Source organism: Lissotriton helveticus, chromosome 7 (assembly GCF_964261635.1).
Source record: "Lissotriton helveticus chromosome 7, aLisHel1.1, whole genome shotgun sequence".
NCBI classification, from domain to species: domain Eukaryota; kingdom Metazoa; phylum Chordata; class Amphibia; order Caudata; family Salamandridae; genus Lissotriton; species Lissotriton helveticus.
In genome coordinates this window covers 1248887573-1248914958 of record NC_136068.1, presented here as the reverse complement: position 1 = coordinate 1248914958, position 27386 = coordinate 1248887573, and the positions used below count along the sequence as shown (strand labels likewise).

The window sequence follows — 27386 nt, the reverse complement described above, 5'->3', positions numbered from 1 at the left end:
CGATGGGGAGAGCCTTGGTTAGATCTATTCGCCACCGAAAAGAACGCGCAATGTCATCAGTTCTGCGCGTTGGAATTTCCAAGGCGGCACTCGCTCGGAGATGCTTTTCGTCGCGAGTGGAGTTGCGGTCTTTTGTACGCCTTTCCGCCTATACCACTTCTGCCTAGAGTGCTGGAGAAGATCAAGCGCGACCAAGCCCAAGTCATCCTTGTGGCTCCGGACTGGGCACGAAGGTACTGGTATCCAGAGCTACTCAGTATGCCAGTCGATCCCCCGGTTCGTCTGCCTCTTCGGGAGGACCTTCTGTCGCAGCAGCTGGGAAAGGTCCTCCACCCGAACCTGTCCAGTCTCCACCTCCATGCTTGGAGATTGAGCGGCGACAGTTGAGGCCATTTGACTTGCCTCCTGAAGTCTGTAATGTCATTCTGGCAGCCAGGCGTCCCTCAACAAAGTCACTATACGCCTGCAGGTGGAACAGATTTGTGGCATGGTGCACAGCAAAGGCTGTGGATCCTCTTGCTGCCCCTCTCTCTGAGGTTCTTCTCTTCCTTCTTTCTCTTGCCCAGAAGGGCTCTGCTCTGGGCACTATCAAGGGCTACCTTTCTGCCCTTTCAGCCTTTCTAAGGCTGCCTGATCAACCTTCTTTGTTCAAGTCCCCTATTGTAAATCGCTTTCTGAAGGGCATCACACACACGTTCCCACCTGTTCCGTTTGTGATGCCTCAGTGGGACTTGAACCTTGTTCTTACGTTTCTGATGTGCGCTCCCTTTGAGCCACTTCACAACTGCCATCTTTCCTGCCCAAGGTTGTCACGGCCTTCCACATCGGGCAGTCTATCACCTTGCCCACCTTCTTTCCGCCACCGCATCCCTCTAAAGAGGAAGAGCGGCTCCACCGTCTGGACCCAAAACGTGCACTTTCATTCTACTTGGATCGCACACGCCAGTTCCGGGTGGATGACCAACTCTTTGTTGGTTACGTGGGCGCTAAGAAGGGGAAAGCGGTGCACAAGAGGACCATCTCTCCGTGGATCACCTTGTGTATCCAGGCATGTTATTCCTTGGCTAAAAAGGAGCCCCCTGTTGGATTGCGGGCTCATTCCACCCGAGCCACGGCAACTACAACTGCCTTGGGCCGGGGAGTGCCCTTGCAGGACATTTGCCAGGCGGCTACGTGGGCCTCGCTGCACACGTTTGCGAGACACTACTGCCTGGACAGTCAAGTCCGGAGGGATGGCTTCTTTGGCCGTTCCGTCCTCCATGACTTTCTGGTGTGATTATTGGTTTGCAGACCCACCACCGGTGTTGGTATTGCTGGGGTATCTATTCTAAGGTAAGTAATCTATCACTAACGTGTCTCTTTCAGATGCACAAGTTACTACTTGTGTAACAATATATCTGTAAGAGACATTAGTTAGTGATAGATTCCTTACCGACTCACCCATCCTCCCCATTCTGCGAACCGATATCTAGGGTTAAGGTCATCCCCTTTCAGGGCCCTAGTTTCAATGGCACCAGTGTTGGTTTTTAACATGGCTCAGCGCTTCTGGCGCGGAAAAGCTGTGTCTAAGAACTGACGTCAGCACGCGGCGGCGGCGTCTAAGTACTCTGACGACGTCATCACGGCGCCGCCGCCGACGGACGCGTGGCCGCAGACGACGCCTACCAACGTGCAAGGGTACTGCTACGCAAAAATTTCCGGATCCAGTCTGACGCCTGGGGATATTCTAAGGTAAGGAATCTATCACTAACTAATGTCTCTTACAGATATATCGTTACACAAGTAGTAACTTGTGCGTTTGTGGTATTGTGTACTCTTCAATCTCTGGTGTTAGGAAGTGCGTATGTCCTTGGTCTTCCCTTTGCTCATTGCGAGGCAGGGTCTCAGGTCCCTCTACTCATGGCCTCAGCCGATGTTATCCTTAGAAGTCTTTCTGTTCAGAGATACTCATTGTAATTTATAGAGTGTCTGTATATGGATATATATACATATTTCTGAATATATCTGCATGTGATTCACTGTGTTTTGACGTATGTTTTGTCCTGCTATGGTTTCAAATCGGTGCCTTAGGTACCTATTATGCGGGCTGCTGGATTTGTCTTGCGCATGCTCTTCGAGTTTCCCTTAGATTAATAAAAAAAAATTATGTGTGTATACTTAAATATGTGTATATATATATATATATGTGTGTGTGTGTATGTATAGATAGGCATACATATCATAATATGTATACTGAAGGCGGGAGAGCACTCATACTATGTTTTTCCTTGTTGCACTATCTTGGGTTTCTTGGTCCCCGATTATGTCTCTCTCTCTCTTTCTCTGTCTATTATGAGAGTGAGCCGTATGTTTGTGTCCGGCTTCTGCTGGTATCCTTTGACCAGTGTACTTCGGTGTATGGTTGGTCATTATGACTACCTGGTGATATGTTCTGTGTCTTTCTGCCGACGCATATGTACTGTCGATGCTACATTTAATGGGCTTTTCCGTGTGTGGTGTGGCTTCCACGGTCTGCATCTGTGTATCCCTCTTATTCGCCTACATGTATCTCCTTGTAGTCATGGTTTAGTATAGCTCTACATTGGTGACATCTGTCTCTCTACATGTCATTCTTGGAGTACACTGTAGTGCATACTCCTTTTGTATGTTCTAACTCTGTCATGCTGTTTTGTCCTTTCTCTGGGACTTTTATTTTTTGCTGATCCATGGGATCCTGCACACAGTTCTGCTTCTTATTCTTGTTACAGAAGCTTATTTGATTTGCTTTCATTATGCACTGGCAGTCTGGTTTCTGTGCTTTCCCTTTGTTCCTTCATGGAAGGTGAAAGTCTTGTACTGTCATTTGACGGACTGTGGTGCCATTGCCTTTCCTTGTTCATGCTCCTATTCCAGAGCTTAATGGATCTAGTGTCAGCCACGCTTGCACTTTTTTAGTCAATCTTTATTGACGGAGTATTTCTCTTTGGAATTAGGTGGGGTTCAGTCGCAGACCCTCCTCCAAGTTAAAGAAACTGCGGCTATATGTCTCTATCAGATGAACAAGTTACTTTCCTTCGGTAACAATACATCTATTAGAGACACTGTCTAGCCACAGATCCCTTAACGCCCACCCATCCTCCCCGCTCTGCGAGGACCTTTTAAGGTTGGGTTCTTCCCACTGGTCTTTCTGCCTGTGGTCTCTGCTTCATGCGTGTTCATCTCTTCACATCCTTCCCAGGTCAGGGTGTCTTATTCTGTTTTACCTGTTGCTTCTCCACCCATTCTTGCAACTGGTTGGTGGGCCCCTATATCCATCCACGCTCTTGCATGCTGGTTCTTTTCCAGTGTTTAGATTGGTCATATCCTTCTTTCCTCATTCCCCGTCATACTTTTTCTCCATTAGTTTGGAGTCTTTTTGACTATGCTACAGTCAATTGGTCATAATTAATGCGTATGGTTGCAGACACTCTGCTGTTGCAGAAATGTTGTCAATTGTCATAACTTCATGTCATTACAGTCTTCTTGTCCTTTACAATGACATTCATGTGGTTGCAACTGCTTGTCGTGTACCACAACATTAATTTCCATTGCTGTTTTTCCTCATAGGAGGGTATGGTTCCACACACTCACAGTTTTAGTAGAGGCTCCGCGTTGTGGCGTGGAAAAGTTTCACAATAGAAAACTGACATCAGCGCACCGGGAGGGAATTACATGGCTCCACTGATGTCATATCCGTGGACGACGTCCGGACTGAGCCATGCGATGCCGTCCTCTGGCGCTCAGAGGTACTGCTGAAAAATCTCCTGATCCAGTCTGGCACCTGGAGGATATTCTAAGTTAAGGAATCTGCTGCTAGACTGTGTCTCTACCAGGTAAATCGTTACCGAAGATAAGTAACTTGTTCTTTCCTTTCTTTTCTTTTCTTAACAATAAAAGGCAGATTTAAAGGTGGTGGATTGACTTTACTTGTTTCTTGCTGTTGAGAGCGTTTTGGTGCAAGTTAGGTATTAACTGTTTTCTTGCAATTTCAGCAAAGGCACATTTTATTAATTGCGCAGTTTGTGGTAGGAAGCAGTCTTAAAGAGGGAAACATCCAGGGTGCAGTTTGTCAGGAAATATCATATAGAATTTTAAGAGCCAGAGAAAGATTCTGGCTTAAAGCAATACAAAGAGGATTCCTCAGGTTTTGTAACTTTTTTTCCCAGACTTTCGTGCTTCCATTGCTGCAGAAGGGCCAAGAGTGATGTATCTGTACACCCTCCCTCATTCCTGCCTTTCCCCTGTGTTGGATATTGCCCGGTCCAGCTCTAAATGCCTGAAGTACATTAAAGAACCTCAAACATTGCTTCTGGAGTTTAGGTTGAAACCATAATCACGTTGAAGAACTTACTTTGTGTCAACGACCTCTAATTCTGGGAGCTTGGGCATCCAGACCTGTATCATTTAAAATTTTGAATTTTCAAGGGGCCTTTTGTTTAACCCCTTAGGCGCGCATGACGAGCTGAGCTCGTCATGAGTTGTGCCGCTCGCACGCTTATGACGAGCTCAGCTCGTCATGTAACGCGGCTTTTTGAAAAAAGCCGCGTAGCGCGAAAATCGCCGCAGCGCGCATGCGGTTAAATAGTTTTTCAGTTTTCGAGGATCATGACAATGATCCAAGTTGACCTGCATTATCTTTTGCATCTTTGCATCATGAAAATTCATATTGATCATTCCCTAGAGGAAAATTGAGCAAATCGTCCTTTTAAAGTTGAGATTCTCCCTAATATTCTGACATTAAAATGAAGAGATGACTACAGGTAGAAGGCAAAAGGTAAAGTCTCTCTCAGTCCTGTACTCAATTAGGGTTCTCAGGATGCTTCCCTCTAATTTCTTACATTTCTGTTGCTTCTAGTACATTTTTTCTCACTTTCGATGTCACCTACAGAAGTGAGTTAAATAGAGCCGCCAGTGAGCTTCAACAGGAGTATTTAGTGATTGTTGAGCTATACTAAACTACAAAAAGATGCATGATGAATGTATGTGGTTCCTGATTAAAAAAACTGTGTCTAAGGTGCATAAAGTGACATCTCCTCCAGATGAATAGAACTAAGTCCTATTTATTGTATCTTTATCAATTAATTTGTAAAGTGCTGGGACAGCTAAAGACCACTTCACACGGTTGGTATTGTAAGGAAAGGGTGAAATAGGAGCCACAAATGACCATTTTATTCGGATCAGACCAAATACTTGACCAGCTCTCAGAATTGTTTGGAGAACTCTGGCAGGGCAGGTAAAGAAGCAAAAGTTTGGAAAGTAGGAAGTTTTAAATTAAACCCTTAGAGGCCTTTGGCCAAACATGAGTGCTAGCATCATATAATCAGGACTCCTTGTGAATGAGTTGGGCAGAGAAATTCTGTGCTAGTCAAAGTGAAGGAATGAGGTATAGTCATTGGTGATCAGTAGGATACAGTCTGTCCCTCATTTGAGTCACCATTACAGTGTCTGATAAGCGTGTGAGGCGAGTTGGACCATAGTCCATCGCCAAGGTCTGTCTAGTAAACTCGAAGTTAAAGACTAGTTCTGCTTTTCTGATTGGAACTTTGCAAATGTTTTGCCGCAATATAGTCCTTTTTTACCAACCTCTGAGTCTTAATTACATATGTTAAATGAGATTTCTTGTTGAAGATATAGAGTATAGTTACGTTTCCTGACTTTTAGGGGCCATTTTGGTTGTCGCTGTTTTAATTGCAGTCTGCCGAGCGATTTCTGACTATGGGTCGCACTTTCCACTAGGTGTGGAGCCTCTCATGGTATCTCAGCGGAGCCTGGTTTCTTCTTTGCTTTGGGAAGGTGGCAAGTCTGACTGCGGCCACCCTTCTCCATTCCTTGGGAGGGACCATGTTGTTGCTCCTCGCCACCTACCTCCGCAGTAGTCTCCATTATCAGTAAGCCCAATACCTTGAAGGCTTCTTTTACTTCAGTTATGTGGTGCGTTTTGTTATGGTACTCTAACCCTATACCAAAAGCATAAGCCCATGGATATTTGATGTTGTCCCGTCTGAGTTTTTCCATGACTGGTCTGAGTTGTTGGCGTCGGGCTGGGTAGCTGGTGCTATGTCCTAGAACAGTTGGCAGGAATGACCCTGGAATTTTAATACCTCTAGTTTCCTTGCTGCCTGTAGTATGGCCTATTTGGTCTTGAATGAGTGTAATTTTGCCAATATGTCTCGAGGCCTGCAAGTTTCCCCTTGATTGGGTCTTCCAACTCTATGGACTCTGTCTATTTTGATTTTTGCTGTTGCTGTCCCCATTGCTTCAGAGAACAGGCCTATGACAAAGGCCTCTAGATCCGGCCCCTCTGCTTCCTCATCCAGATTGCAAATCCGTATGTTTTCCCGTCTTGACCTGTTCTCGAGATCGTCGTACTTTAGTAGCACAGCTTGTAGTTGAGTTTGGAAATCCCACGTAGTAGATGTCAGCTGTTCCGTTTTCTGTTCCAAGCTGGTAGTTGTAGATTCTACGTTCAGCACTCTGGTCCCCACCAAATCGACATCCTGATGCAAGCTGGTGAGTATGCCAATGAGATCAGCCTTGTGTGAGTCCATGGATTGCACTATATCCACCTTTAGCTCCTCTTGTAGCTCTTGCTTGAATTTCCTCAGTGACTCTAGGAGATCCTCCTTAGATAGCGCCATGTTGTGTTCCCCGACGCTGACTCCTGCGCTTCTTTGGTGGCTGTGTGGGCGAAATAAGAGGAAACTATTGTTTTGCTGTTTTTTTGGCGGCATAGATGAGCTCTGTATCGGCCATGGTTACTTTAGTGTCCAGTTTCTCCCCACCTAAAGTGGGGGAAGGATTTGACTTTTAAAAATGTGTGGTCGCTCTGGGATCTGTTTAGGCGTCTGTTCTCTATGCGTGCAGTATGACTCTTTACCCTTGATGTTAAAGCGCTTTGATGCCTCTGTCCACTGCGCTATTCAAAGTCTTTAGTTTTAGTTCCTTGTTGACGTTGTCCTAGGGACTGTAGCCCGCTTTGGATGACCAGTGGTGTGATTGCAGAGTTCTCTTCCCTTGGATGTTTTAACTGCTATGATTCCTTAGTCGCTTTTCACGTGGACTCAGCATGGCCGTGTTCAAATGATCTGTTCTCTCGTCTTGCTCTTATTAGAGCCAGTATGCTCACTCTCTGGATCTCAATGGAGTGAATCAGGGCCGGGGTCATGGGCGGGCGCCGAGGGCAGTACCACAAATTAGCTGCAGGGAACCTTGCCAGCTAGTATTGCTTTGGGGTTCCCGAGGCAGGTGCTGTTGCCTGTTTGCTTATAGAGTGTCTCAGCCGGGCACCATTTTAAAGTCAGGCACGCAGCTTCAACTACTCCTTGCCGCCTCAGATTCTCCCAACAATGTTCCCCCACTGACCCCCAGACTCAGTTCACACCCTGACTTGGTCGTAAGGTCCTGGGACTCCACAAGGGTTCCCACGCTGGGAGCACTATTTTTATGTCTGGCAGGCACCCTCTGATCGGTTGTGTCTCGCATATCGTGCCCTCCACTCATTGGCACTACCCCCGGCGGAGTCAATCTTCATAGGGGTGCCCGGTGGGGTGTCAGTGTCCTGGGCAATTAGCAGTGTGCCGCGATGTCGCAGCATGCCTGCCGTACTCGTCTATTTCCGTCTTCGCCGCAGGTTACGTCCTAGCCTGGGTCCAGCTCCCCTCGGCCCTCGCGGAGTCCAGCACCATCCGCAGTCCGTTTCTTCCTCCCGACCCGATCCAGACCAAATGCCTCAATCCCAACGGGTCAAGAGGTAAGAATCTTCATTCATTGTGCAGTATTGTCCTTAAAATCCTGCCTTAATGGGGCCTCGGCGACGGAGCATAAAAGCTTATTTTTATTTAAACTGAGGTTAACAATGGCCACTGGTTTGAGTTAGAATGTTTACGTTTTGTTTATCTTTCTTGAAAAGGCAATAAGCCGCTATGTGGAGTAGTGGATTTAATCAATTCTGTGGCAGCAGTGTTTACTGCATAATTATGTATTTAACATATTAGACATATAATTAGCATCCTAATTCATTGTAGATTCCCTAAAACTCTTGTTTCTAGCTTAAATGGTTGAAAATAATGCAGCATAATTTCCATTTTTACCCCATAATTTATATTACCTTGTTGCATAATTAATCCTCCAGCTCATAATCCTAGTAGCCCTGACATTGTTTAAGCTCTGCAGAATGGTTTGGATGATCTTGTTATGATGATAATCTTTATTTCAAGGGTAACCGTGAAATATTTTCCATATTTCATGGTTCCCTATGATATATATTGGTTTGATACCACTGCATTTCATGCAAAAAATGCTTTAAAACATGTGTCATATATATATATATATATATATATATTCACAACAGGATTTTTACCTCGCGGTAAAAAAGAAATGAAGCGCACACACTTGTTCACAAAAGTCGTGGCGGTTTTATTCGCAAGGTTCCACCATGCCCAACGTGTTTCGCCTTAGCATAAGGATTGATCACGGCATGTTATCACAAAAGAAAAGGACTTCTTTTATTTCAGTAGGCACACAGTTACTTTCTGTTTTCTGGTTGCTGTGCATTGTGGTATTTGTGGTAAAATATTTACACGTGACTTAACATTATAAATCTATCAAATTAAGGTGCACTTTTTTGTGTGATTTAGAACCATATTATAATTTATACTTTTGCTAAGCTATTTATGCACTATTGTCCATTTGTTTTCAAAGTTCATTGCTCTCTGGTGAGCATTTTTATGGATATAATAACTACCATTTTTAGTAATGGTTCGCCATCCTGCAGCTTTTACTATCCATTATTTTCCCCCGGATGTTTCTTCTCTCTGGTGAGTTTTTGTGGGAGACATCTGTTGTTTTAGGATTCCAGAGTGGTTTCTTAGAGGTGCACATAAAGTTCCTCATTTTGATTTAGACCAAGCGGGTCTAAAGTTCTGAAGAAGAGTATATGTTTCGATTCTCATTGTCTCAGAGTTTTATTTTGGTCTCCACCTCTTTCTGTTTTCGGGACTTGTTCTAGAGCCCAATATTTCAAGGACTCCCACTTGCCATCATGATGTGTTTCCATGTGTTTAGCTATGGCATTGGCACGGTCCTTATGATTTGTGGCTCTGATATGTTCGAGTATTCGCTTTTTTACTTGGCAGTGGGTTTCTGTGCAGCTACGAGTGTGGCAGGACTGTATTTACCCAAATTGCAGAAAACCCAATGCTCCATACTGCAATGTTCCGTGACATCGCTGAACACCGCTTCCTTCACGGGGGGGGGGGGCCTTCCGCGTCCCTGGATCGGCCGCAATTCAAATTACCACACTCATAGCTACACAGAAAACCCCTGCGGAAATGTATTTTAATGTGGAACTGGCAACCGCTATCACTTAAAGACTTACCTTGTGAAAGAACTCTAAGTTCCTGGATGCAATGTGCAGACACGCCCATCGGGCAGCATTTAAATAACTGTTACTTTGAGTTGCGGTATTTTGCTTGGTTCGCATTAGCGAGATTACCTGTGACCAAGGGCGAGGATGCCCGAAACGCGTCAGGACTTAAATACTGGCAAAATAAATTCTGTGCGCTGTGTTGCTGTTCAGCAGGACTGCCTTGCAGGAATAAAGCAACACACCAACGGGTGTGGCCTCCAAGTCTGGTGCTCCATGTTTCCGTTGTGGATTGATGATGCACTTTTTAGCAACTTATTTTATTCATAGTACTAGATAATATATATATATATATATATATATATATATATATATATATATATATATATATTATAAAGAGAGAGCCCAAACCTTTGAGGCGGGTAATAATCTCAAGAACCACAGCACCAATCACAACACCCAATACAGCTTTGGAAAGGGCAGTTGCAGTAGAAGGACATAGGCTATACAGATGCCCACCATATACATTTGAAAGGTAAAAGAACCTTACCAGCAATGTAGTCCCTTGTGGGCGTGGGCGGGGTGTGGCATGACGACAAAAAAAAGCGTTCCTTATAAGTGTGTGTTGTGCTAGGGGGCGTGTTCTGGGGGCATGAACAAGTCCAATGGGCGTGGCAATTGCGCGGCAGCAAGGGGTGTGGCCAATGGGCGCGACAACCAGCAACAATCGCACGGCACATCCCCCCAAAAAAAGCGTGCCTTGAGGCGTGCCTAATGGGCGCGGCAATTGCCGGGGCTTAGGCGGGGGCAGACGCGTCTGATCGTGCCTTCGGGGAAAATAACTGCACAGTATCCTGCGCGTAGTCAGCCAGTCAACTCTCTGCATAAAAGACTGTGCCTGCCGGGACACTAACTGCAGCGCCTCCTGCGCGCTGTCACACACTCAACTCTCTGCATAAACCAATTGACACCAGGCGCACAACATCAACCAGGGCTGGAGCTGGGCTCCGGCGGCGTATGACGCGACTAAGCGAGCCTGCTGGGACACTAACCTTTGAACTGACTGCACTTTCCCACACGTGCAGCGTCTCCAGTGCGCGCTGTCACCCACTCAACTCTCTGCATCAACGACTTTACACCACAAGCACAACATCAAACAAAACTGGAGCCGGGCCTCAAGCGGGCTATGACGCGATTCAGCATGCCTGCGGGGACACGAAATTTACAACTGAATACACTTTCACATACGCTTACCAACGGAAGTGGAGTACATACACACTAGAGACATCTGCTAATACTTCTTACTCCGAGGTACACACAGTATCTGCACACACATGCCTAACTATTGCAACACTTCATGCTAAAAATGTTCTCTACCGCGAGATTTTAAAATAAATTTCCCTTGCCTATTACACCCATTGCACACATTCTGTTTCATACCTGGACAACGTTGGGACGGGCTGCTAGTATATATATATATAGTGTGTGTGTCCAGGCGTGTGTTTGTGTAAATATATAAATGTCCTTAAATTGCACTTGACATCACTGTATGTATCTTTTTCTTCTAGCCAATAAAGCTCCAGTTGGATTAGGAAATCGCCCAGGGAGTGTGATTCGTGTTTATGGTGATGAAAATAGCGACAAAGTAACTCCTGGAACTTTTATACCATACTGTTCAATGGCACATGCACAGTTGTGCTTCCATGGGCATCGAGATGCTGTGAAATTCTTTGTTGCTGTGCCTGGTAAGTTTTTGATATATTTACATTGTATTAATTGCGAACATTTACACTACTTTGAACTGCAAAATCTCAATTTCGATCCTTCATGAATAACCTGGTATGGACCGCAATAGTCATGAAAGCATTATTAGCTTCATAAGTGCATGTTTTTCGGGGAACCATAGATGTGAATGTTTTTTCAGTACTGCTACTCAATATCACATATTTTTCTCTGGTTATTCACTAGTGGCCAGATGTACTAATGTTTTTTGCGGGCACAAATGGGGTTTAGACCCATTTGCGACCACAAAAAACGTGTGCCCCATGTACTAATCCTATTTTGCTAGTCGCAAATCAATTTGCGACTCGCAAAATAGGATTAGTGACTCGCTATTATGAAGGGGCGTTCCAAGGTGGTCCCTTCCTAATAGTGACTCCTGAAATTATGTTGCAGTTTACCACCCTTCACAGAAGGGTGGTAAACCACTCGCAAACGGGAAGGGCTACCCAGGGGACCCCTTCCCCTTTGTGAGTAGCTATCAAAATATTTTTTAAAGGTAGGCAGGGACCACTGCCTGCCCTTAAAAAGTGAAACGGAAAAGTTTCATTTTAATTTATTTAATGCATCCCTTTTTAGGTCTCGTGGGCGTTTTGCGCTCCTCGCTCTGCGAGAGATATTGCTAGAAAAGAAATTCTAAAGGGGACTCTAAGCCCCGCCCTTTTTTTCAATTGGGTAGCGTCAGCGTTTATGGTAAACACTGGCTTCCTCCTTGGAAAGGTGTGTTTTTGGTTGCCTCCCTGTCCGTTTTTTGGACGGCCCCTCCGGACACCATCGCCTGCTTTGCAGCTGCAGTGAAGACTTTCCTTATCTGCTTGTTTATTTAACAAGCAGATAAGAAAAGTTGTCAGGACTGATGTGTAGCAGGCACGGAGCGCAGAGGCGCACAGGGTCATGAGAAGGACAGGGGGATTCCGACAGACTCTGTGTTTTGCACGGGCAGCCTCTCCTCGCATGAGCCCCTCACCCCCCTCGGAGCACACTATACAGAGCCCAAGCCAGATTCGAATTTGCATAATGTCATCATCAGTCTACAGGATTGAATTTGAATTTAAAAACATTTGTTAAGCGCACGTATACCAGGCGGTTTGTTGGCGCTGAGGGATGCAAAACCTGGAAGATAGAGGAGAAAGCGAGGGCGAGAAAGCTTGCAGAAAAAGGAAAGTTTTGAGCGCCCTACGGAACTCAGGATACAAGGGTATAGATCTGGTAGTGAGAGGAAGGGAGTTCCAGAAAGTGGGGCCGAGAACAGCAAATTTCAAGCCCCCTAACTTGCTCTTTCTGAACCGCGGCACAGAAAGAAGAGACTGGGTGGAAGAGCGTAATTCTCGAGCGGGGCTGTAGTTGTTAATTTCCGAGTTTATGAAAGCTGGGGCAGTTTCGGCACGGGCCTGAAACGTTGTGCATCCCAGCTTGAAGAGAGCCCGCTCTCTAATGGGGAGCCAGTGCAAGGCCTTTATTAGAGGAGTGGTATGGTGCGACTTGGAAAGACCATGGATGAGGCGGGCAGCTTGGTTCTGGACCAGTTGGAGGCGCCGGAGGGCATAGGCGGGGATGCCATTGTACAAGATGTTGACGTAGTCTAGGCGCGAGGGAACCATCGCCATCAAGATGAGTTTTAAAGCAGGAAAAGAAAAGAATCTGGAAATGTTTCTGATGGTGCGAAGGGTGAAAAAACAGGATGAGACCACCGTGCTGATCTGGGAGTGCAGAGTGAGATGTTGGTTTAGCGTGATCCCAAGTGTTTTGACTGAGTGAGAGGGTGAAGGGGGGGAACCAAGGGAGGGGGGCCAAAAAGTGGGGGTCCAGGGACTGGATGTACCACCGGTAAGAACTAACTCAGTTTTGTCTGGGTTAAGATTAAGATGGTTAAGGTTCATCCAGTCCCTGATAAAAATCATAACTGATTGAAAACTGTGGATGGACTCAGGGGAGTGTGAAAGGTTGAAAATGAGCTGGAGGTCATCAACATAGTTGAAACCCGTGACCTCCAGCTGCTGCAGAGCAAAAATAAGAGGAAAGATGTACAAATTAAACTGAAGAGGGGAAAGGGAGGAACCCTGAGGGACACCGCACTGCACCTTGCACGGGGGGCAGAAAAGTCTGCTAGGTGGACAGCCTGAGTGCGGTCGCTTAAAAAAGAGGTGAGCCAAGCCAGGACGGTCCCCCCTGACGCCCGCCGCCTCGACATGGGTAAGAAGAATGGAATGATCAACCGTGTCAAAGGCGGCGGACAAATCAAGGAGGACCAGAGCCTGGGGCCGCCATCCCCTCCCTGAGCTTGTCCATGACTGAAACCACCACTTTCTCGGTGGAGTGGAGTGGACGAAAGCCGGCCTGGAAGGGGGCTAAGCAGCCATTATCCTCGACAAAAGAGCTGAGGATTGTGGTAATGTGGCACTCCAGGATTTTGCCCAAGTAGGGGAGGAGGGAGATGGGACGGTAATTGGAGAGGGAAGAGGGCTCCGCACCGGGTTTTTTCAAGATAGGAATTATTGTTGCCGATTTATGATGGTCGGGGACAATGCCTTGTTTGAGGGAGTCATTGAGGAAAGCCAAGGGGGCGCAGGGCAAGCTAGGAAGATCTCTCTCAATACAAAAGCAGGGCAGACATCGGAGGGGGAGCCAGATTTAACCCGGGCCAGCAGGGAAGAAAAGGTTTCCCTGGTCAGAGGAGGTATATGATCCAGATGGAGTCTGTTGGGTGGAGGCTGAGGGGCAATAAAGGAAGAGGAGGGCAGTGATATATTAGCCTTAATGAGTGCAATTTTTTCAATAAAAAAATTATTAAGGGAATCGCAGAGAAATTGGGAGGGGGGAGGTTGAAGGGAGGCTCTATCTGACGAGGCCAACTCGTAGACTGTAGAGAAAATTTCCCTGGGCTGATTTTCAGCCGAGAGAATTTTACCCGAAAAATAGTCCGTCTTGGCAAGGAGGATAGCCTTTTTGTATCTATTAAGTGTAAGGGAATAATGTGTTTTTAAAGTCAGGCAGTAAGCGTGCCTCCAGGCGCGCTCGGCCTGACGCCACCCAGTTTTTTCTCCTTAAGGTCATCGGTGAACCATTTATTGGCATTGTGGGTGCGTCTGACTGTGACGCGTCTCAAGGGAGCCACTTGGTCACATGCCCTAGAGAGCCATTCATTGATGGCAACTACCTGAGATGAGGGGACGAGCTCCTCTAGGGCGGGACAAGAACCTTGAAGGGAGGAGCAGAGGGAGGGCATGTCAACCTTATTCCAATTACGGGCCCAGGTGTTCTTGGGAAAGGAAGGGCGTTTGGCAAGGCTAAGGTCAAGGAAGAACGAGATCAAAAAATGATCGGACCAAAGGCAGGGCGTAATGATTGGGGATGTGTCCGGGACGTTAAGAGACCAAATTTGGTCCAGGGTATGCCCCCGGACATGGGTGGGTGTGTGGACGTGCGACACAAAATTTAGACTGTGAAGGAGGTCGGTGAAATCTTTGGACACCGCGTCTTCCGCGGGGTCAGATGGCCAAAAATTAAAATCCCCAAGAACTAGAACAGAGGAGTTGTTAACTACTAACGTGGCGAGCAACTCCTGGAGCCCAGTAATAAATCGGGGTGTTGATTGGGGGGGGGGGGCGATAGACAAGGACGCAGGTAATAGGGACTTGAAAGGAGGCAGATCACATCACCAGACAGTCGACTGCTATAATGGCCAGGGAAGAGAGCAATTGGAAGTGGAAACCAGAGCGGACAATCAGGGCAACACCACCGCCAGAATTGTCATATTTCAAGATGCAGCAAGCTGAAAAAAGGTAGTTAAGCATTTTGCTCACAACTCCTGCCGAGGGAGTTTTTGCTTTCTCACACACCTTTATGAGACATTGAATGTTTGCTACGAGGTCCGTAAATCGAAACCAAATTAAATTATTGGCACACACCACCTTTCCATTTAAATTCTACTTGCACACCTGCATTTCTATCAGCCATTTTAGTATAAACTTATTTACATTGTATTAAACCCCTAAAACAACCTAATGAACTACCCTCTGAAAGACCACCCCAGAGCCAGAGAACCAGAACAGCATAGCCGCTTAGAGGGAGAGAATCAGGTCAGCAGAGCTGCTTCAGAGGGAGAGAACTAGTTCAGCAGAGCTGCTTTAAATCCAGAGAACAAGGTCAACATAGCCACTGTAGAGCCAGAGAACCAGGTCAGCAGAGCTGCTGTAGAGCCAGAGAACCAGGTCAGCAGAGCTGCTTCAAAGCCTGAGAAACAGGTCAGCAGAGCCGCTCTAGAGCCAGAGAACCAGGTCAGCAGAGCCGCTCTTGAGCCAGAGAACCAGGTCAGCAGAGTCGTTGTAGAGCCAGGGAACCAGGTCAGCAGAGCTGCTCTAGAGCCAGAGAACCAGGTCAGCACAGCTGCTCTAAAGCCAGAGAACTAGGTCAGCACAGCTGCTGCAGAGCCAGAGAACCAGGTCAGAACAGCCGCTCTAGAGCCAGAGAACCAGGTCAGCAGAGCTGCTTAAGCGCAGGAGAACCAGGTCAAAAGGCCCGCTGTAGAGCCAGAGAACCAGGTCAGCAGAGCTGCTTCAAAGCCAAAGAACCAGCAGAGCCGCTCTAGAGCCAGAGAACCAGGTCAGCAGAGCTGCTTTAGGGCCAGAAAACCAGGTCAGCAGACCCGCTGTAGAGCCGCAGAGCCAGGTCAGCAGAGCTGCTGTAGAGCCACAGAGCCAGGTCAGCAGAGCTGCTGTAGAGCCAGAGAACCAGGTCAGCAGATCTGCTTTAGAGCCAGAGAACCAGGTCAGCAGATCTGCTTTAGAGCCAGAGAACCAGGTCAGCAGAGCTGCTGTAGAGCCAGAGAACCAGGTCAGCAGAGCTGCTTCAAAGCCTGAGAACCAGGTCAGCAGAGCCGCTCTAGAGCCAGAGAACCAGGACAGCAGAGCCGCTCTTGAGCCAGAGAACCAGGTCAGCAGAGTCGTTGTAGAGCCAGGGAACCAGGTCAGCAGAGCTGCTCTAGAGCCAGAGAACCAGGTCAGCACAGCTGCTCTAAAGCCAGAGAACTAGGTCAGCACAGCTGCTGTAGAGCCAGAGAACCAGGTCAGAACAGCTGCTCTAGAGCCAGAGAACCAGGTCAGCAGAGCTGCTTAAGCGCAGGAGAACCAGGTCAAGAGGCCCGCTGTAGAGCCAGAGAACAAGGTCAGCAGAGCTGCTGTAGAGCCAGAGAACCAGGTCAGCAGAGCTGCTTCAAAGCCAAAGAACCAGCAGGGCCGCTCTAGAGCCAGAGAACCAGGTCAGCAGAGCTGCTTTAGGGCCAGAAAACCAGGTCAGCAGACCCGCTGTAGAGCCACAGAGCCAGGTCAGCAGAGCTGCTGTAGAGCCACAGAGCCAGGTCAGCAGAGCTGCTGTAGAGCCAGAGAACCAGGTCAGCAGATCTGCTTTAGAGCCAGAGAACCAGGTCAGCAGAGCTGCTGTAGACCCAGAGAACCAGGTCAGCAGAGCCGTTGTAGAGCCAGAGAACCAGGTCAGCAGAACTGCTGTACAGCCAGAGAACTCGGCAAGCACAGCCGCTCTAGGGCCAGAGAACCAGGTCAGCAGAGCTGCTTTGGAGCCAAAGAACTAGGTCTGCCGAACTGCTGTAGAGCCAGAGAACCAGGTTAGCACAGCCGCTCTAGAGCCAGAGAACCAGGACAGCAGAGCCGCTCTTGAGCCAGAGAACCAGGTCAGCAGAGTCGTTGTAGAGCCAGGGAACCAGGTCAGCAGAGCTGCTCTAGAGCCAGAGAACCAGGTCAGCACAGCTGCTCTAAAGCCAGAGAACTAGGTCAGCACAGCTGCTGTAGAGCCAGAGAACCAGGTCAGAACAGCCGCTCTAGAGCCAGAGAACCAGGTCAGCAGAGCTGCTTAAGCGCAGGAGAACCAGGTCAAGAGGCCCGCTGTAGAGCCAGAGAACAAGGTCAGCAGAGCTGCTGTAGAGCCAGAGAACCAGGTCAGCAGAGCTGCTTCAAAGCCAAAGAACCAGCAGGGCCGCTCTAGAGCCAGAGAACCAGGTCAGCAGAGCTGCTTTAGGGCCAGAAAACCAGGTCAGCAGACCCGCTGTAGAGCCACAGAGCCAGGTCAGCAGAGCTGCTGTAGAGCCACAGAGCCAGGTCAGCAGAGCTGCTGTAGAGCCAGAGAACCAGGTCAGCAGATCTGCTTTAGAGCCAGAGAACCAGGTCAGCAGAGCTGCTGTAGACCCAGAGAACCAGGTCAGCAGAGCCGTTGTAGAGCCAGAGAACCAGGTCAGCAGAACTGCTGTACAGCCAGAGAACTCGGCCAGCACAGCCGCTCTAGGGCCAGAGAACCAGGTCAGCAGAGCTGCTTTGGAGCCAAAGAACTAGGTCTGCAGAACTGCTGTAGAGCCAGAGAACCAGGTTAGCACAGCCGCTCTAGAACCAGAGAACCAGGTCAGCAGAGCTGCTTTAGAGCAGGAGAACCAGGTCAACAGAGCCGCTGTAGAGCCATCGAACCAGGTCAGCAGAACTGCTCTAGAGCCAGAGAACCAGGTCAGCAGAGCTGCTCTAGAGCCAGAGAACTAGGTCAGCAGAGCTACTGTGGGGCCAGAGAACCAGGTCAGCACAGCCGCTCTAGAGCCAGAGAACCAGGTCAGCAGCGCTGCTCAATAGCAGGAGAACCAGGTCAACAGAGCCGCTGTAGAGCCAGAGAACAAGGTCAGCAGAGCTGCTTAAGAGCCAGAGAACCAGGTCTGCACAGCCGCTCTAGAGCCAGAGAACCAGGTCAACAGAGCCGCCGTAGAGCCAGAGAACCAGATCAGCAGAGCTGCTCTAGAGCCAGAGAACCAGGTCAGCAGAGCTGTTGTAGAGGCAGAGAACCTGGTCAGCAGAGCTGCTCTAGAGCAAGAGAACCGTGTCAGCAGAGCCGCTGTAGAGCCAGAAAACCAGGCCCTCAGAGCTGCTCTAGATCCAGAGAACCAGGTCAGCAGAGCTGCTTTAGAGCCAGAGAACCAGGTCAGCATAGCCGCTGTAGAACCAGAGACCCAGGTCAGCAGAGCTGCTTTAGAGCCAGAAAACCAGGTCAGCAGAGCTGCTGTAGAGCCAGAGACCCAGGTCACCACAGCTGCTTTAGAATGAGAGACCCAGGTCAGCAGAGCTGCTGTAGAGCCAGTGAACCAGGTCAGCAGAGCCGCTGTAGAGCCAGAGAACCAGGTCAACAGAGCTGTTGTAGAGCCAGAGAACCAGGTCAGCAGACCCGCTGTAGAGCCACAGAGCCAGGTCAGCAGAGCTGCTGTAGAGCCACAGAGCCAGGTCAGCAGAGCTGCTGTAGAGCCAGAGAACCAGGTCAGCAGATCTGCTTTAGAGCCAGAGAACCAGGTCAGCAGAGCTGCTGTAGACCCAGAGAACCAGGTCAGCAGAGCCGTTGTAGAGCCAGAGAACCAGGTCAGCAGAACTGCTGTACAGCCAGAGAACTCGGCCAGCACAGCCGCTCTAGGGCCAGAGAACCAGGTCAGCAGAGCTGCTTTGGAGCCAAAGAACTAGGTCTGCAGAACTGCTGTAGAGCCAGAGAACCAGGTTAGCACAGCCGCTCTAGAGCCAGAGAACCAGGACAGCAGAGCCGCTCTTGAGCCAGAGAACCAGGTCAGCAGAGTCGTTGTAGAGCCAGGGAACCAGGTCAGCAGAGCTGCTCTAGAGCCAGAGAACCAGGTCAGCACAGCTGCTCTAAAGCCAGAGAACTAGGTCAGCACAGCTGCTGTAGAGCCAGAGAACCAGGTCAGAACAGCCGCTCTAGAGCCAGAGAACCAGGTCAGCAGAGCTGCTTAAGCGCAGGAGAACCAGGTCAAGAGGCCCGCTGTAGAGCCAGAGAACAAGGTCAGCAGAGCTGCTGTAGAGCCAGAGAACCAGGTCAGCAGAGCTGCTTCAAAGCCAAAGAACCAGCAGGGCCGCTCTAGAGCCAGAGAACCAGGTCAGCAGAGCTGCTTTAGGGCCAGAAAACCAGGTCAGCAGACCCGCTGTAGAGCCACAGAGCCAGGTCAGCAGAGCTGCTGTAGAGCCACAGAGCCAGGTCAGCAGAGCTGCTGTAGAGCCAGAGAACCAGGTCAGCAGATCTGCTTTAGAGCCAGAGAACCAGGTCAGCAGAGCTGCTGTAGACCCAGAGAACCAGGTCAGCAGAGCCGTTGTAGAGCCAGAGAACCAGGTCAGCAGAACTGCTGTACAGCCAGAGAACTCGGCCAGCACAGCCGCTCTAGGGCCAGAGAACCAGGTCAGCAGAGCTGCTTTGGAGCCAAAGAACTAGGTCTGCAGAACTGCTGTAGAGCCAGAGAACCAGGTTAGCACAGCCGCTCTAGAGCCAGAGAACCAGGTCAGCAGAGCTGCTTTAGAGCAGGAGAACCAGGTCAACAGAGCCGCTGTAGAGCCATCGAACCAGGTCAGCAGAACTGCTCTAGAGCCAGAGAACCAGGTCAGCAGAGCTGCTCTAGAGCCAGAGAACTAGGTCAGCAGAGCTACTGTGGGGCCAGAGAACCAGGTCAGCACAGCCGCTCTAGAGCCAGAGAACCAGGTCAGCAGCGCTGCTCAAGAGCAGGAGAACCAGGTCAACAGAGCCGCTGTAGAGCCAGAGAACAAGGTCAGCAGAGCTGCTTAAGAGCCAGAGAACCAGGTCTGCACAGCCGCTCTAGAGCCAGAGAACCAGGTCAACAGAGCCGCCGTAGAGCCAGAGAACCAGATCGGGTATTAGAACAGGGTTAACCCATAACAAGTCACTGAGACCTGGGTATTCGAAGTACTGAAAGGAAGGGGTCTCAGTAAGAGAACAAATATACTTATAACTTTAAAGAAGATTCAAACAATACTAAATGAATTCGACATTGTTTTAATTCACAATGAGGAGCAATGTATCGAATACATTAACATTTTAAATGCATAGAATAGGTTGTACGGTGCCCAAAAGGGGAGGGGAGGAAGTGATAGTGTGAGGATGGCGTGGTGGAAACTTGTGACAATAAAAACAAGAATTATCCAAAAATCTTTGCTACAATTGTGTTTTCATTTCATTACACAAAGAATGAGTCGCTTTGACGATATATACATAAACAATGTCATACTCCAATACAGCAATTACTGGCAAAAATGTGGGGAAGGAGTTGACTATATGGATGATGTCGACGTTTCGAAAGGGGAGGGGAGGAAGTGATAGTGTGAGGATGGCGTGGTGGAAACTTGTGACAATAAAAACAAGAATTATCCAAAAATCTTTGCTACAATTGTGTTTTCATTTCATTACACAAAGAATGAGTCGCTTTGACGATATATACATAAACAATGTCATACTCCAATACAGCAATTACTGGCAAAAATGTGGGGAAGGAGTTGACTATATGGATGATGTCGACGTTTCGACCCTCTGAATAGCGCAGGGTTGGTTGAGCCCTTGCCGTGGGGTCTTCTTCAGGACAGGGAAACGGGCAGGCAACCTGATAGATACGTATATATAGAGGATATTAATAATGAGAAGGCGGAATGTATCGGTTAATACAAAAACAGTATTTAAAATCACTATCGCACACATGGAAGAGCATACCGTTGTACTTGGCGCTCTATCTGATCACTGCAATCGTCTTCCAAGTGGTTTGACGTACTGCAGATATGAGAGAAAATGGAACGTGACTTAGACTGGACTGTGAGCGCATAAGGCACTCCAAAGAAATCATGGTAATTATGATCAAAATCTCACCGTTAGGATAAGTAGTCCATCATACATTCGAGATACATAATGGAGAGTTGGAGAGCGCGGCCGGCCGTGAGGCGCTGACACGGTTAAATTCTGAAAAGACGATATGCAAGTGCTTAGGATATTGGGTACTGTGCATATAGTCAGTAGGTGCTGTTAATACATTGAAAAAGGGGGGGTTTTTTTGCTTACCGGTGTCCCAATCGGATTACTAGGTGGTGGTGCGTCCCCTCTGTGTCAGTAAAATCTGAAAAACGCGTAAGGACGGGCTTAGACACTAGCGAGTACCACAATTGGTTACATTATAATAATAACCGGGCATACGGGATTGGACATTTGCGTGTGCCACGCATCATTATATTGCAAGATTAACCGGGGACACGGACTCACCGATTTCTTCAGCTTGGTCGGTGTGGTCTAAGGCGCAACCTCGGTTTGATGGTTGACCTAGAAAGGGAAATTGCACACAGTCAGTCCTTCGTCATAGGGGCATGTCTGGTGAAGGATCGCATGCAGTATAGAGGCATTTGCAGCCAAAGCGACTAAGGCTTACCTCAAATGCCGACTGAATCGGACCACGGGGAACGCTGGCGTCTTGCGAGACGTGGCAGATTTCCTGGTTACGAACATAACCATGGAAACGGATCACGTGACCCGCGCGATTGCAAATGAAGCGCGAAGACAGACTGCGGTGGAACTGGGTCAGAGCCTGAATTAGCAATTGGAAAATTAAATTAAATTACGATTCGGCTGGAAAACCTTTTATTGGCCGTTTGCGAGCATTGGCCTTAAATTTCAACCATGCGTATCTTATTGGTATGGACATGAAGTACAAAACTGTGTCCTCACGCGGTTGCCATGGAGACTGACGCTATATTAGACGAGTTGGTGTGGGATGACGGGTGGCCTAAAGCAACTCGTGGAAATACGATTTTTATGTAGACATATCAAGATACAGCTCTAGTGCAGACATTTCATTGACACTACAGTGTTTCAGTTGAGATTCAACACATTCTTGTTGGCGGTATCTTATAGCGCTGGTTCATAGCACCAGATGTATGCATTTATACATTGATAATAATTAAGGGAGTACCTCTCTGCAAGAGGGTATAGTCCCACTTGATATACATAGGACTCATTAAGAAAGTGCATCTAAACATTACTAATGACTAGGAGAGTACCTCTCTGCAAGAGGGTATAGTCCCCCTCAGTATACATTGGACTCGTTTGGCCACGGCCCGGATATTCACATAAGCCACACCAATGTTAATGATAACATTGGTGTGGCTTATGTGAATATCCGGGCCGTGGCCAAACGAGTCCAATGTATACTGAGGGGGACTATACCCTCTTGCAGAGAGGTACTCTCGCGGGTCACGTGATCCGTTTCCATGGTTATGTTCGTAACCAGGAAATCTGCCACGTCTCGCAAGACGCCAGCGTTCCCCGTGGTCCGATTCAGTCGGCATTTGAGGTAAGCCTTAGTCGCTTTGGCTGCAAATGCCTCTATACTGCATGCGATCCTTCACCAGACATGCCCCTATGACGAAGGACTGACTGTGTGCAATTTCCCTTTCTAGGTCAACCATCAAACCGAGGTTGCGCCTTAGACCACACCGACCAAGCTGAAGAAATCGGTGAGTCCGTGTCCCCGGTTAATCTTGCAATATAATGATGCGTGGCACACGCAAATGTCCAATCCCGTATGCCCGGTTATTATTATAATGTAACCAATTGTGGTACTCGCTAGTGTCTAAGCCCGTCCTTACGCGTTTTTCAGATTTTACTGACACAGAGGGGACGCACCACCACCTAGTAATCCGATTGGGACACCGGTAAGCAAAAAAACCCCCCCTTTTTCAATGTATTAACAGCACCTACTGACTATATGCACAGTACCCAATATCCTAAGCACTTGCATATCGTCTTTTCAGAATTTAACCGTGTCAGCGCCTCACGGCCGGCCGCGCTCTCCAACTCTCCATTATGTATCTCGAATGTATGATGGACTACTTATCCTAACGGTGAGATTTTGATCATAATTACCATGATTTCTTTGGAGTGCCTTATGCGCTCACAGTCCAGTCTAAGTCACGTTCCATTTTCTCTCATATCTGCAGTACGTCAAACCACTTGGAAGACGATTGCAGTGATCAGATAGAGCGCCAAGTACAACGGTATGCTCTTCCATGTGTGCGATAGTGATTTTAAATACTGTTTTTGTATTAACCGATACATTCCGCCTTCTCATTATTAATATCCTCTATATATACGTATCTATCAGGTTGCCTGCCCGTTTCCCTGTCCTGAAGAAGACCCCACGGCAAGGGCTCAACCAACCCTGCGCTATTCAGAGGGTCGAAACGTCGACATCATCCATATAGTCAACTCCTTCCCCACATTTTTGCCAGTAATTGCTGTATTGGAGTATGACATTGTTTATGTATATATCGTCAAAGCGACTCATTCTTTGTGTAATGAAATGAAAACACAATTGTAGCAAAGATTTTTGGATAATTCTTGTTTTTATTGTCACAAGTTTCCACCACGCCATCCTCACACTATCACTTCCTCCCCTCCCCTTTTGGGCACCGTACAACCTATTCTATGCATTTAAAATGTTAATGTATTCGATACATTGCTCCTCATTGTGAATTAAAACAATGTCGAATTCATTTAGTATTGTTTGAATCTTCTTTAAAGTTATAAGTATATTTGTTCTCTTACTGAGACCCCTTCCTTTCAGTACAGAGAACCAGATCAGCAGAGCTGCTCTAGAGCCAGAGAACCAGGTCAGCAGAGCTGTTGTAGAGGCAGAGAACCTGGTCAGCAGAGCTGCTCTAGAGCAAGAGAACCGTGTCAGCAGAGCCGCTGTAGAGCCAGAAAACCAGGCCCTCAGAGCTGCTCTAGATCCAGAGAACCAGGTCAGCAGAGCTGCTTTAGAGCCAGAGAACCAGGTCAGCAGAGCCACTGTAGAACCAGAGACCCAGGTCAGCAGAGCTGCTTTAGAGCCAGAAAACCAGGTCAGCAGAGCTGCTGTAGAGCCAGAGACCCAGGTCACCACAGCTGCTTTAGAATGAGAGACCCAGGTCAGCAGAGCTGCTGTAGAGCCAGTGAACCAGGTCAGCAGAGCCGCTGTAGAGCCAGAGAACCAGGTCAACAGAGCTGTTGTAGAGCCAGAGAACCAGGTCAGCAGAGCTGTTGTAGAGCCAGAGAACCAGGTCAGCAGAGCTGCTATAGAGCCAGAGAACCAGGTCAGCAGAGCCGCTGTAGAGCAAGAGAACCAGCAGAGCCGTTGTAGAGCCAGAGAGCCAGGTCAGCAGAGCCATTGTAGAGCCAGAGAACCAGGTCAGCAGAGCCGCTGTAGAGCCAGAGAACCAGGTCAGCAGATCTGCTTTAGAGCCAAAGAACCAGGTCAGCAGAGCTGCTCTAGAGCCAGAGAACCAGGTCAGCAGAGCTGCTGTAGAGCCAGAGAACCAGGTCAGCAGATCTGCTTTAGAGCCAAAGAACCAGGTCAGCAGAGCTGCTCTAGAGCCAGAGAACCAGGTCAGCAGAGCTGCTCTAGAGACAGAGAACCAGGTCAACAGAGCCGCTCTGGAGCCAGAGTCACAAGGTCATAGGTCAAGCGCTGTCCTCCCAGGTGGGTTTGTAAAGCTGCCACCTGGAAGAAGCACATATGCAACCGGAACAGCTGAGCAGGGGCACTTTCATACTTCTGTGAAAGTGCCATTGTGCTGTAAAGCCAGCAAACTCTGTTCAAGCTAGTGGTGGGCGGAATTTGCGAAATTGTTTAAAATCTTACCGAACACGCAGAAATATTGCGAAGACTCAGAAGTTTTTTCCCCTGCCTGTTTGCGATATTTTCTGCGTGATCGAGTTGAAAAAGTCTCGCCAACTTACCCATGCGGTCGCCTATGGGCGCGGCCATCTTGTTTTCACTTGTCCCGCCCGCGATGCTTATTTTCTGTTCCAGGTCGCGCAATGCATGATCGCGCCCGTTCGTGATACGTATTTCCTGTTCGGGAACGCTTTTACATGTTGGCGACGCTTTTTGCATGCTTGGGGAGAAAATATCGCGCAAACTTGCCCACGTGGTCGCGATGGGCGCGGCCATCTTGTTTTTCACTTTATTGCATGGTTCTGGGGCCTGCTTTTCAATCCTCTCTATCTTTTCAATCCTTTGTTTCTAAACACTGTTTTTAAATCTATTTTATTTATTATCTCTCTGACTATTTTCCTGCTTCTATATTTTTGGTTTTGGTCTACTTTTAGTGTGTTTTTTAACTACTTTTTCACTCTTTTTCTATTACCTGCTTTTTCCATTTCTTTTACTTACTTTTTTAATTTTTACCTTTTCTTTTCCGCCCCCGCCTACCCCAGAATCATGACAAATGGCCACAGCCACAGGGCTCATCACAGCCAGAGCCGCGACCGCCTTCCTCGCGGAAGGCGGCGTCCACAAGGGGTGCAGGCATTTGCCTTATTTGGGGAGGTGGAGTTGGCTGCACTCGTTTTCTTTGTGCAGCGCCACCTCCCCTTAACCCAGGCAGCAGGTGGCAGGTCTGGGCGCGGTTACAGTCTCCGGGAGCGTCGGCAGCGGTGGGAAAAGGTGCGCCGGGCAGTGTTCCGCAGCTTTCGGGTCCGGCGCACCCAGAACCAACTGTCGCACCAGTGGTCCGATATCCTGGACCGGGAGCAGGACCTGCTGGACCTGCTAGGAGTGGAGGTCCCGGGTCTTGGTGAGTAACTAATTATTACTACTTTGTGTCTGTTCTTCTGTTATGTGTTTTATATTGCAAATATCTGTTTTTTCCTACTAGCTAGATTGCTGCTGCTTACATTACAGGTAAATTACGTTTAAAAGCCTTCTGTGATTGTTGTGATGACACAGGTGCTCTTCTGCGCTACTATTCTTACTTGTTTGTAACTTTGCGTTTGCGCTCGCTTAGCGTGATTATGTAAGATTTTATAGAGAAATTAAGTTACGTAATGCTATAGTGACTCTAGTCCTTACTTTGTCCTGTCACTAAGAGATAGGGGTGGATTGATACTTAGGTTTAGTTACTTTGTATGAGTTTGTAATTTTTTGTGGTATGTGTGATGCCCCCTCTGTTACGTCACGTGCTGCTAGTACCCCAGTCTTTAGTAGAACCATTTCTAGTTTGTGCAATGAGTGGTAATAGGCTTAGCACTAGCAGAACATCATTCACGTCAATCAATCAACCAAAAGTTTGGTGTATACAAAAATGTAGTCATGTGTCCTCCATTTGACCATATGCATTGTTGAGGACTAAAAGAAGTGGAAATGCATTCTTAGTGTACAATTGGCACGCTTGGAATAGGTGGGCTAGGTCAGGTGGTACGTCGTACTTAGGCTTAGTTACTATTCTGGAATCAGAATGGAAGACTTGATTAGTGTTGATAAATAGTAAGTTGTCGATCCGCGAATTCCCCAATACTACTTGTCGACCGTTCTTTATAAATATTTTATTTGTTTCAAACCAATCATCAATGCTTGTCACTTTCCTATATCTTTCCTGTTCAGCACCCAGGGGAGGCAGACAGGGTCGCAGTCGGCGGGAAAACACCAGCAACAGGAGGACACCAACGAGGGCTATTCTGCTGGCCTTAGTAAGTCTTCTTGTTTTTAATATTAATCATTCTTATTCCATAACTTTTACTGCACCATATTTTTCCTGAACTATTGTTTCCTTTTCCTAATGTTATTTTTTACCAACAATTATCCTTCGATCTGTACTATCTGTTTCGGAATTCTTGTTATCCCTGCCTCTGCTATGAAGACTCTCTGGACTACTACTATTAGTCTGTCTGTAGTAGCTAAGCTTGCCCAGTTGGCCACTCTTTATTTAAAAGGTTTTAAATAAAACTCAGATTCACCAGTAGCTCTAGCCATTGAGTCCAGTCCTTTGGGTTGTCCTCTTGTACTATTTCTAGTCTTATTGATCTTGAGTCTTTGGTAATCTTGAGGCTTTTCGACAATTCTCACCAACAAATGTCCAAGCAGATTTATTACTATTTTGATAGGATAGGACATACTACTACTGTTGTAGGGATCTTGCACATACAGAACTTTGCACAAGAAAATAGGATGTTGGTGATGGGAGGTTAGACCTTCCTCACAATTCAATCAGAAGTTCAGAACCCACTAAAATCCCCTGCCCGACTAGTTATTGTAGTGTCTCGTCATAACTATTAGCTCTCCGAACCCTTCCCCCAAGACACCCAACAAGTAGACAACCCAGAACATAACACACCTGACCTCTCAGTCGTGGAAGCAATGCATATGCACACCCTTCCTTTAGCTCGCTCACTCGTGTAAGTCCACACAAAATACCACCGAGTCTATGTAAGTTCAAAAGTTGTATTTTTATTTTGAATTGACAAGCTATCTACGTTGTGCTATAATGCAGCACCAACAGGAAAATGCATAACATTAAAACAATAAACATTGTTACACTTACAGTTACTTACAACAACTAGAAGTCCATTCTAGAAAAAAAGGGAAATCATGATAACTGAA

The 27386-nt window shown here is 47.6% G+C and overlaps 1 protein-coding gene across 1 annotated transcript in view; it reads left to right on the top strand.

Moving 5' to 3' along the window:
• SPAG9 (sperm associated antigen 9) overlaps nt 1-27386 on the top strand; it is a 2066870-nt gene that overhangs the window by 1865646 nt on the left and 173838 nt on the right. Inside the window, exon 28 of the mRNA XM_078654422.1 lies at nt 10951-11127. Coding sequence (XP_078510548.1) covers nt 10951-11127 — 177 coding nt within the window. The remainder of the gene's footprint in view (nt 1-10950; nt 11128-27386) is intronic.